General features: G+C 50.2%; 1 protein-coding gene across 4 annotated transcripts in view; it reads right to left on the reverse strand.

The window, feature by feature from the left end:
• Window positions 1-11983, reverse strand: part of Wdr62 (WD repeat domain 62) — a 40427-nt gene that overhangs the window by 6532 nt on the left and 21912 nt on the right. For all 4 annotated transcript variants that reach the window (XM_029479685.1, XM_021166570.2, XM_021166569.2 and 1 more), the window contains exons 12-21: window positions 11394-11485; window positions 9177-9302; window positions 7575-7642; window positions 7372-7493; window positions 5710-5785; window positions 4952-5063; window positions 4811-4874; window positions 4104-4226; window positions 3279-3412; window positions 1187-1239 (exon numbers count right to left, since the gene is read on the reverse strand). In XM_029479685.1, coding sequence (XP_029335545.1) covers window positions 1187-1239; window positions 3279-3412; window positions 4104-4226; window positions 4811-4874; window positions 4952-5063; window positions 5710-5785; window positions 7372-7493; window positions 7575-7642; window positions 9177-9302; window positions 11394-11485 — 970 coding nt within the window. The remainder of the gene's footprint in view (window positions 1-1186; window positions 1240-3278; window positions 3413-4103; window positions 4227-4810; window positions 4875-4951; window positions 5064-5709; window positions 5786-7371; window positions 7494-7574; window positions 7643-9176; window positions 9303-11393; window positions 11486-11983) is intronic.

Genomic DNA, 11983 nt, shown 5'->3' on the forward strand with positions numbered 1-11983 from the left:
TGTAGACCAGGCTGGCCTCAAACTCAGAAATCCGCCTGCCTCTGCCTCCCAAGTGCTGGGATTAAAGGCATGCGCCACCACGCCCGGCTTTGTTACCACTTCTTATTTTGTTTGTTTCTGAGACAGGGTCTCATGCCCTCATGTACCCCCTGGCGGGCCTGGAACTTGCTATGTAGCAGAGGATGACCTAATCCTGTCTTTACCCTCTGGTGCTGGGGCTTGAGAGGTGCATCGCCACAGCCGAGGGCATCACAAATGCCAACAATCTCTGTCACCTCCAACCCATCACTTTGTTAAGAGACAGTCGCTTTTACCCTAGGCTGGCCTTGAACTCCTGAGAACTCCACATCTCCTCCCCTTCCTCCCAAATGCTGGGTGTGTGCCCGCCTTACTGCTTCACTTCCAGTTAGGGGTCTTCCTAAGCTGCCCAGGGTGGTCTTTTCCTCATTCTTCAGTGCACACAGGCCTTGACCTCGTGATCCTCCTGCATCAGTCTCCTGAACACCTGGGATTACAGGCCTGTACCACAGCTCTGGCTAAAGGCCAGGGTTCTGCTACCAGTCTCTCCTCACGGGCTCCAAGCCTGTCCCTCATCCATAGCAACAAGCAACCATTCCTTCCACCCTACCACTATCTTTGTAGTATTTCTTTCCCTTCTATCCAACTGAATGGCCCCATCTTTGAAATCCTTTTAGAGTCCACTCATTTCCTTCTGTTCCAGCCCCCAGCCTCTCTTCCAGGCCTCTTACCTGCCTGTCCCTTGGCCTATTTCCTGTCACTACCTTAAGTTCTGGAAACTTCAGCAGATTCCACTTGGCACTAAACTGATATCCTGAACAATCTTAACTCTCCTTCCTAGTGTCATTTCCTCTCTTGCATATACCCGCTCCCACACACTACGTGGCTTACTTCCTTAAGGTGGGGTACATGGCCTCTCCCACTTCCCTTCGCAGGACAGCAGGCCTGGAAGAGCAGGCCTATCCCTTGCCCCTGTGCCACCTCCAATGGCAGAACAGTGGCAAGGGTGGGGCCGATGGCTGCCTGAAGCAAGGGCTGCCTCAGCTGATGCTGAAAGGAAGATGGGTTCTCCACAGAAAGGAGACATGGAGAGGAGAAAGGACTTCCTGAAGGGAAGGGAGGGCTCCCTTGGCAGCCACTAAACCTCCCATCCTCCCAGGACACTCACCAGCCGCTTTGCCCAGAGTGGCAGCTTGCCATTGGTCAGCAGGCATCGAGGATCTGCAGACACATGGATACACGAAGATGCGTCAGGCAACCACAGAGATGAATGGACCACACTTACAACTGAGTTTTCTCCAAAAGGGGTGGCACAAGAACCCACAGGAGGGTCAAAAGATGTTCAACCTCACTAATTGTCAGAGAAATGAAAATTTAAATAAGGTATACTGTTACTTAGCAGACTCACCAACTGGAGTGGGGCTGAGTGTACTGCTACGTGCCTATAATCTCAGCATTGAGGAGGCTGAGGCAGGAGGAGCAAAAGCTCCAGGGTGGCCCAGGCTACAAAGTGACAGCCTGTTTGCAAAAGACCAAAACCAGGGCCACAGGTGGGCCTTGGCTGTGAGTGTTAGCTTTGGCATGTGCAGGCCCTGAGTTCAATCCGTATCGCAGTGTGGGGTTAAGTAAGCAGAGCCTCACACACCATTTTGGATAGCACAACCAATTGAATTTAGAGCACTCTTGGGATTCCCTTACATCCATAACAGGATGTGTTGCAATGTACACAGAATATTAGTGTTCAGGGAAAGGCCGACAATCTAAACCAGCCTAGTGGTCAGCGTGGAACAGCAGACTGGGAGCATGGGAGATAACAAGAAAAATCACAGCTGCTTTTTCCAGCTAAATTCTCACACTGCTATTATGTATTAGGAAGCCGAAGTCCTTCTGTCTCTTGGGAGAGCCACCATTCTGTCTGTTTCCAGCCTCTCTTACAGCTGGAGGCATAATGGAAAGCCTAGACATGACTTCTGAGAAAAGGCTTCCTCTTTATGCCTTGTGTGCTCCTGCACCCAGGGTCGCACACACACCAGGCAAACGCTTGCCCACCGAGCTACTTCCTCAGCTTTCTTAAAGACAGGTTCCCAGGCTCATATTCTGTAAACCAGGTAGGTCTTGAGATTTCTGCTCTCCTGCCTCAACCTCCTGAGCATTCATGATTATAGGTCTGCTGGGAGCATCTTTAAAGGGCGATTCTTAGGAAACACTGTCTTGCCTCTTCAGCCAGCACTAATGCCTGGACCTTGAGCAGCCATCTTGCAGGGGAGCAGGGACACAGCTCACTTTTTATCAAATGGAGCTGGTGTTCGCCCTGGGCAGAACAAGAGCTCCCTCCTTTCCCTGGGAAACCCTGTGGGGAAGTTTGCTTGGTCCTCAACCACTGCCTGGCCTTACTCAGGTACTTAAGCCTTAGCCTGCAGGATCTGGCCCATCACAGCAACTGACTGAGTCACGGGCCACAGTTTACTTCCGGAGCACAAATCACAACTCCAGAACTCTGCCTGAGAATTAGGAAGGGTGCCCACTTCTCTGCAGCGTTCCATACGCCGACAGCTGATAGAGGCCTCTTCTCCCCTCAAAAATGGACAGTCTGCCTATGCATAAAGGCAGAGTGAAGAAAGCAGGGGCAGAGGATGGAGAAAAAAAAGATCTCCCTCATCTTTGTGGTTTTGAGATAAAGTCTTACTATGTAGCTCAGGCTGGCCTGGGACTTGCAATCCTCCCCCTCCATCCTAAGTGAGCAACCACACTCAGCAAAATTTCTCTTCTTTTTTTTTTTTTTGTTTTTGTTTGTTTGTTTGTTTGTTTGTTTGTTTTCGAGGCAGGGTTTCTTTGTATAGCCCTGGCTGTCCTCAAACTCAGAAATCAACTAGCCTATGCCTCCCAAGTGCTGGGATTAAAGCAGTGTGCCACCATGCCTGGCAAAATTTCTTTTTGAGATAGGTTTTCTCCATGTAGTACAGGCTGTCCTGGAACTTGCTATGTATAGACTTCCTATGTAGTCCAGGCTGGTCTTGAATTCAGGGATCTTTTGGGATTAAACGCCCAGGCTAGCCTCAACTTGCTATGTAGCTAAATGCTGGGATAACAGGCAGGTGCACAACACTCAGTGGGAAAGGGTCTTCCCTTTAGTATCACATGCCTACCTGGACCCAGCAAACCTTGGCTAGGATTCACTTTTTCAGTTACATCAGCCACAGTCGTGAGCTCAGTATTACACTAACAGTTTTGACCCAAGGCTACTGGTCCCCTTCCCTAACCTGGGTCCAAGCTGTCTTTGGATGGTGTTTTCAGCAACTCTTCTGGCTCGCACTCCTCCTCCATCTCATCCTCTGTCTGCTCCCCAGGGCTCAGGGAACGAATCTCACTTGCTGTGGATGTGTATGTCTCCTGGCTTTGGGAAGGAAAACAGAAAGGAGAGAAATGTAGGTAAATGGTGTGAGAGAGGGATTTCTCTAGACCCGTGTCTGTGCAAAGGTTTAGCTATGACTGCTGGTAGCCACAAGGCAGGGGATTAGGCTCAAAGCTACAGCACCAACGAGGGCCCATTCCCGTGGTGCCTTGCCCAGTCATTTCTCACAGGCACCTGGGAGTCTACGTGGAGCCCTGGCAAAGCTTCAGGGTGGGAGCCAGACAGGAATAGACCCAGAGCAGAAAAGAAATCTATAAACATTCCTGCTAAAACGAGCATTCACCAACACCTTCAATCTCAAATCATTATTTGAGTCAGGCATCGTGGCTCATGCCTATGATCTTAATACCTAGGGGCCGAGGCAGGAGGACTGCCTTGAGTTTAAGGACAGTCTGGGCTAGCTGACAAGACTGTATTAAAAATCATTATGGGAGTTTACTCCAAAACAGTCTGAGAAAGGCTTAGGGAACTCATGCAAGTGAATGACCAGCTCTGTGCTGAAGGGTAAGAGGGCCTTCTAAGCATGAGATCTCTGCACTTTAAAGCCTTTCCTAAGTGTGTTTTTGGAACTTTGTTTTCAAAGCCTAACATTCCCAACAGGCTAAGGCTAAAGAGGGCTTAGCCGGGGCTTTCTTGGCCTTGGCCACTTGACTGGTCTTGGGGCTGGCAGGACCTGGGAGGGCCACTCCATTTCTGGTCCTTGGGCTGCTGCTGCTGCTCCTGGTGGTTGATCTCCAGCAAGTGCTGCTTCATGCAGGTGGTGATCTCCGGGCCCAGGTGCCAGATGAACACACAGCTGCAAAGACCAGGGCACAAAACAGAAGGAAGTCCACTCGGGAGCCACAGCCACAGCTGAGTCCGGAGTCCCCCACATCACCATACCTAAGAAAGATCCCACTCCACAGATGCCCTGTCAGCTTAGTTTAAGGGCTCTGGATCCTGGCTCAGGTCCAGCCATTCCAGCTCACTAGGGGCTGTTTTGGGGCCTCAAGATTCAAGGAAAAGAGCTTTGGGCAGAACCTTGGTAAATCAAAGGGAGAAACAAGAACCCTCCTTCCCAGGAGCAAGCAATCCCATAGACGGGGTACAGCATCGTGCTTTCAGACAGATGGGGCCACCTCTCTTACAGAGCAAACTGAGGCTCAGAGAGGGAAAGGGCCTGCTCAACATCACAAGGAAACGACAGATCTGGGGTGGAACTTAGGGCTGGAAATGACTCAAGGTGTATACTGACCGAAGTGAGAGTAAGCTAGAAGTTTTGAAGCACTCTCCACACGGGCTAAAAGCACAGCATGCTAGGACTGAGCCCCTCTCTCCACGATGCATGCCCACCTACTCCTAGAGTAAGGCCCACCAGGGCAGCCTCCACACTTGTCCTACCTGTCTCCAGATACTGTGATCAAGTGACGGCAATCATAGGTGAACTTCATGCCAGTGACAATCTCTGCAAGCAGAGGAGAGGGCATTCTTACTCTGGGCCAGGCTGTGGGCGCAGGAAAGAGGGCACAGGCAGGCACCTACCCGAATGGCCAAACATCTTGGCAACACACTCGCCCGAGTAAAAGTCAATCAAGGAGATGCTTTTGTCAGAGCAGCTTGTGGCCAGGAAGGTGCCTGAGGGGTCCACATGGACCTGAGGGAAGAGTCACATGTCACCCTGAGCTGCATGCTTTATCCCAATTTGGATGCCTGAGCCAAACATCTCAGTACCACCCCGAGTGACCACCTCTCTTGTTTTGGACACTTGGTACAGGGAATCAACTCAGGGCAGCAGTTTCTGCTCTCACTTTGCTGGTGAAGAATTAGCAGCCACCAGGGCAGAAATGGTGGTGGCCAGGCCCAGGCTAAGGACTGAGTGCCTGGGAACTTAACCCTCTGCAGAACAACCCTAGGATAGAAGCTGCTTTTATTTGCATTTGACAGCCGATCAAACGGACTGACACCTGCCCAAGGTCACAGTCAGCCTGAGGTATAGCTGGTAACTCTTCAGGGACCCTAACCTAAGAGCAATTCCCTAGGGCCAGGGTCTCTGAGAAGTGCCTACAAGCCAGGAAAGGACTGAAAGTCTCTCTGCTTCTTCCAGCCACACCCCATGGTCACCCAAACTACAGCGCACTCAGCAAGAGGACTCCTTCCTCTGCTCCACTCAAGCACCCTTGGCTAGCCAGGTCTGAGTGTGCACTGTTCAGTGCAAGTGTTTAATAAGCACCAAGGACAGAGACCTTCGGACAACAGAGAGTGGGGCTGTGTTGTGGGGTACGTTTGAGGTTCATTCTCACCTTCAGCAGGGACCCTTCGTCGCCCTGGGAACCCTTGTAGCACTTCTTCTGTTTCCCACTCACGGTGTTGTAGACCCTGGGGAAGTGGGATTGCCATGTTGGAGCAGAAGACACCTCCTTTCCTCCTGGCCCTGCTGCCCTCTGCTCTAGAAGCCTCTGCTTCTCCAGTCTCCATGACGTCTGGGAGGGAGCCCCCGCCTCCAGCAGAGAGGTTATGTCCTGGAGCACCGTTGATTTGGCATCAACTCCCTTTCACACAGCAAGTTTAGGGCTTCGCCCCAGGCAAGAGGACCCGGGAAGGAAGCAGAGAACACACTCCCCAGGCTAACCCTGACAACTCCTGGCCCTCCTACAGGCTCCCTTCATATCAGCTCTGACCACTGTGCACTTTCCTGGACTTTGAGCTTCATGATGGAGGGCTGGGCTACTGTGGCCCCACTGTGACAGCAGCATTCTCCTGCCCAGTGAGACAGTTAAGGAAGCTATGAGTTTGTGACTTCTCTGTCCGCACAGACCCAGGAGAGCCACAAGTCTGCAGGGCTGCTGCTGGCTAAGCCTGCTGGAGCAGCTCCTCCTCCAGCTTTTGAGACCTAGTTTTGTGTAGGTCATGGTGGCCTCCAATTTGCTGCTATGTATCTAAGGCTGGCCTTGAACCCCCAGTTTTTCCCCAGTGCTGGGATTTCAGGCACACACTGCTATGAGGATCAGGATCCTCTGACCCTCTCTCCCCTTGAGAAGAGGCTCTATCCTCTTGCAGTCTTTCTCAGCTACAGAGCAGAGCTGCTGTGACCTTGCAACTCTTACAGAGCTGAGTTCTCTCAGACAGCTGGGAGACAACCTTGAATTATAACTACTTTCATCAGTGCCTTGTAACTTCTAGGGCACATGAATCCTCCTACCCTGAGCCCTTCAGAAATCTACTTTGTCTTACAGAACTGAAAGGCCCGTCTCTCCTTTTGGGGCCCCTCAATGCTGCCTCTGTTAGACCTGATACTCTGGGCCTGGAAGGGTCTCCCACTGACTCTCTTGTGCTCGCCATAGACTGCACTAACTCCTAATGCTCCAGCTCTCTCTCCCTTTAAGAATCTCATCACAGCTGGGTGTAGTGGCAAACGCCTTTAATCCCAGCACTCGGGAGGCAGAGGCAGGTGGATTTTTGAGTTAGAGGCCAGCCTGGTCTACAGAGTGAGTTCCAGGACAGCCAGGGCTATACAGAGAAACCCTGTCTCGTAAAACAAAAAACAAACAAACCAAAAAAACAAACCAAAACAAAAAAGAATCTCATCACACTAGCATGAGGCTGTGCCTCTCCTAATATTCTGGAAACTGAAAGGCTGCCACTGCCTTGGGACCCCTGTCATATTACACACATGGCTGCCTCTGGCTCTCCTAATAAAGCTCTTCTGACGAGTGACCTCATCCCAGCTTCTTAAGAACCTGCTATCACAGTAGGTATAATACCCGCCTGCTTGAAGCACACATCTAAGAAACAAAGGCTGGGTCCATCAGCCTTACCAGCTTCTCCAGAAACAGATGAACAGTGAGAAAAAGCAGCCAGTATCTTCTCAGGGGGAAGACAGTTAGCAAGCAAGCAAGATCTTACTAGGCCAAGCTGGAAGCAAGCCGGGGCCAGGTCAACAAAGGGCACAGGGAACTCCTCACCTTACGTTGCGGTCCTGGCAGGCCACTGCCACATACTTCTGTGTGATGTCGATATCCATGTCATACAAGGTGGTCTTCTCTGCTACGTGGTGGGTACGGACAAAGTGCAGCCCATCCGAGGTCTGGCAGGGCAGGCAAGACCTTCAGAGGGCACCCCTGACAAGATCCTGATCTTAGTCCCCAAGGAGGCCACCCCACTTTACCTGCTGGGCACTGCGAAAGTAGATGCTCTTGTCAGCTCCACAACTGATCATCTGGACATCTCTGGTGCCTGGAAGAGGAGGAGAAGGGGCTGGGCAGGGATACCCTATGCTACATAGGAAGGAGGCAAATGGGAAGCTAGGAAATCCTACTTCAGGGCAAGGGAACAACTCTATTAGAATCAGAAAGGTTCCTACTGGTGGGGAGGCCTTCTAAGACACTGTGTGAGGCAGGTCTGGGCAGAGCATGGGCACACAGGACATGGGGGGTGGTGCACACTGGTAACCCCAGCACTCTATAATCCAGCACTTGGGCAGCCGAGGCAGGAGGAACTCAAAATTCTAGGCCAGCTTGGCTATAGGAAATTCTGTCACAAAAACCAAGAACAACTAAGGGCCAGGGATGTAGCTCACTGGTACAACCCTTGCTTAGTACGTTCAAGGCCACAGCACTGTAAGATAAATCACAACAAGTGAAAACTGTGTGTGTGACCCATGCCTGTGGTCCCAGCACTTAAGAAACAGAGGTGAGATCAACTCAAGGTCATCCTTAGTTAGCTCCACACTAAGTCTGAGGCTAGCGTGGGCTGCTCATGATCCACCTATCTCCACTTCCGAGTAGTGAGATTATAGGCCCACGCTCCCACAGGTTAAAAGACTCAACCAGGTATCTTCCTGTCGCCGTCAACCTTTTCTTAACATTAACTTACTGTACACACAGTGTATAGTGTGCATGTGGAGGTCAGAGGACAACCTGCAGGAATTGCTCCTCTCTTCCACTATGTGGGTTCCAGGGTCATCAGACTTGGCAGCAAGTACCTTTTACCAGCTGAACCATCGTTTCTGCCTCTTCCCCCTTAGTTTTTTTTTTTTATCTAGGTCTTCATTTTTCATTGAAGCTGGAGTTCACAAGAATCCTCGTGTCTCTACACTTTCAACACTGGGATTACAGGTAGCTTTTTATGTGGGTGCTAGGGATTGGAACTCAAATCACCATGCTTACTTGAAAGGATTCTACCCACTGAGCCATCTCTTCTGCCTCTGTGATGGTACAGCTGCACTACCAGGTCAACCACCTCTGTAACACAGCAGGTGTCTGTGAGGAAACCTGCAGAGGTTTAACCAAGGCCGGATGACCCACCCTGAATGGGGGCAGCCCTGTATGGAGTAGCCTCAGCACACACCTCTCTGTTTCTGACTGTGGATACTGTCTCCTACTCTGCAGTCATATCCTCCTACCCAAAACTCTATCTTCTCCTAAACTGTGAACCAAAACAAGTCCTTTTTTTCTTTTTGAGACCAGGACCGGGTTTTTCCGTGTCACCCTAGCAGTCCTAGAACTCACTCTGTAGACCAGGTGGGCCCCAAACTCTGAGACCCATCTGCCTCTGCCTCTCGAGTCCTGGGATTAAAGGTGTGAGCCAGTACTGCTGAGGCCTCCCAATCACTTTTAAAGTAGCATTATTGATATTAATTTTCATAAATCAGTCTTTAGATTCCCCTGGTTGCTACTCCTTTCTCTCAGGCCACAGGGCATGACCGTGCTTCTTTGCAAACAAAGAGCCCCACCTTCTGGGGGCCTGCAGGAGGGAGGGAAGAGCTTACCAGCAAACTTAATGGCTGTGATGGAGGAGGAGTGGTCGTCCAGGGTCTGCTCCAGGTTGTAGTTCTTCTCCACGTTTAACACATGGATGAGTCGGTCCCGACTGGCTGAAGCCAGCAAAGTCACTCCTGTAAGTGGACAGGACAAGCCTGGGTTAACACTGTTTCTACTTCCCAGATAAGCAGGTGACTGAGATGTCCAATGCTTGGAGAAGGGGGTCTTTGGCTCGAGAGCTTCAGCTAAGCTGCTCCAAAACAAGACAGGCCAGGTCCTGGACTCCAGACAGTCTTCTCCCAGAGCCCCCAGTTCAGTAAAGGCAAATCTTGTGTGTGTGCACTACACTTAACTGCAGTAGGCACCTAAGCATGCCACAGCACTACTCCTGTGAGTCCTACTGTGGGCTGCCATGCATTCTCTTAGCCTCACTTTAAACCATGGTCCAGCTCTGAGTCTTGGCTACCCAGACCCCAGGCAGGCCTTGCTGACCACTTTCAGCCAATCCTTTCATTGGGCCTTCTTCCCTTTATTGGCTCTCAGGCTCTGCCTGCTCTGCTCACCTAGTAGAGTTGTTTTGTTTAATATTTATTTAGACACACCAAAAGAGGGTGTCAGACCTCATTATGGATGGTAGTGAGTCACTATGTGGTTGCTGGGACTTGAACTCAGGACCTTTGGAAGAGCTGTCAGTGCTCTTACCCGCTGAGCCACCTCACCAACCCCCTAGTAGAGTTTTTATAACACCGCCCGAGGCTGGGCTAGCTCAGGAAAGAGACACTGAAAGAGAATCTGGTGGGCAGAGTGTGGAGGATGAAAGAATGAAGGTTGGTACTGAGAATCGTCTTGCCATAACGGGATCTAACTCCATCTAAACTGGACAGTGTGGTGGTCTGAATGAGAAATGGCCCCATAGGTCACGTGGTTGAACACGTGGTTCCCAGTTGGTCCTCCCTTATGGAGAGGTAATGGAGCCCCCAGGAGCTCGCCTGTTGCTGGAAGGGTATCGGTCACTGGGGACCAGCTGTAGGACTTGCAGCCTCACCCTACTTCCTGCTCTCCCTGCTTCCTGTGTGCAGACAAATCATCACCTGATGTCCTGTTCTTGTCACAGGAAATGCCTTCCCTGACATAAATAAAGGATAGGGCTCTCTCTCTCTCTCTCTGGAAGCATGAGATAAAATAAATTCTCTCTTCTGTCCATCATCTTTGGTCATGGTATTTGATTACAGCAGCACAAAAGCACTCAACACAGGCAGGCTATTCCAAGTGTAGTGTCTGAACCAAAAGATGAAGAAAACAGATAAATTCCACACGGAGGGAAACTCTACATGACTGGCCTGTACACTGCAGAAAGCCAAAGTCCAAACACCAAGTTAAGACTGGGAAGTACTGCAGAATAAAGACAGTAATGTAGCCAAGATAGCTACAACATGTGAACCTAGATGAGAATCAATGCTTCTATTAGAGACAGTACTTAGGAACTGACAAAATTTGAGTAAGAACCATTGTATAAATGTCATGGTATCAAAGTGGAATACACATATTTGATAAGTGTAGCACAGTGTTCCATATGTGTGTGCATATAAATAGATATAAACACATGTGCATGTATGTATGAATACACGTGACCAAGATGAGACCCAGGGTATCTACAATGATAGGTAATGTTCCAGCACTGAGCCACACCGCTAGCACAGTCATACAAATGCAGATGTCTTCTTCTGAGGGGAGTGAGGGGCAGGGGACATTATGCCTGAACTTTTACATCACCCCACAAAAAAATAAAATGTGAACGCTCTTATTTTGATCTGCATGTAGCACTCGCATACACACAGACCAACGGGAGAGAAAAGCAGAGGAAGACACGCACAGTCAAAGGGTTAGACTACATTTACAAGAAAAACCTGGATCTAGATGAAAGGGCTGTATGTATTTGCTATAATCTCCTTGCAATCTTTCTGTAGCAATTTAACACTTTTGAAAGGCATGCCGAGCACGATGTCCGTCCCTCCAGCAGATAACGAGCTTACTCACATCCTCACTCACACGCCGCCTCGGGCCCTGATGAGGTTCTGGGACCAGCATGAGCCCTGGCTGTCTTACTTTGTGGACTCCAAGCCAACGTGGTCCAGAGTCTAGCAACAGAGCTCTTACTGAAGATTCCCACTAGCTGCTGCTTCCTGTGGCTCTGCCCGCCTGACCTCAGCGTGCTGTGGGCTCACCTGTCTCAGGCTTGGAGTACTCCAGGCACAGCACCTCAGCATCGTGGGCCTCCACCTTAATCAGCTCATCCATGAAGTGCAGCTCGTGGATCCTGGAAGACACACTGCCAACTGTACCCTGCCCACAAGCTCTGGCCTGGCTCTAGGCAGTACTGCAGTCTTATCATGTCAAGTAGTCTGAGATGCCTAACCACATCTTCCCATCCAGAACACGGCTATGGTAAAGGGAACAGTGCAGAGGCAAGGAGACCTCTTATAGTTCGCAGGTCAATATATAACCACAGGGCTGTGGACAGTCCTCTGGAGCAAAGCCATCTTTGCAGAGCTAAATATCATAGGCAAAGCATCAGAGACCATATTCACAGATTTACCTTTCTTTTCTTTTTTTGAGACAGGATTTCTTGTATAGCCCTGGCTGTCCTGGAACTCTGCCTCCCAAGTGCAGGGATTAAAGGCGTGCAGTATCGTGGCCCAGCCGTTTTCCTTCTTTCTATCCTTTTTTTTTTTTTTTTTTTTTTTTTTTTTTTTTTTTGGTTTTTCGAGACAGGGTTTTTCTGTATAGCCCTGGCTGTCCTGGAACTCACTTTGTA

This window comes from Mus caroli, chromosome 7, assembly GCF_900094665.2.
Source record: "Mus caroli chromosome 7, CAROLI_EIJ_v1.1, whole genome shotgun sequence".
Lineage (NCBI taxonomy): Eukaryota > Metazoa > Chordata > Mammalia > Rodentia > Muridae > Mus > Mus caroli.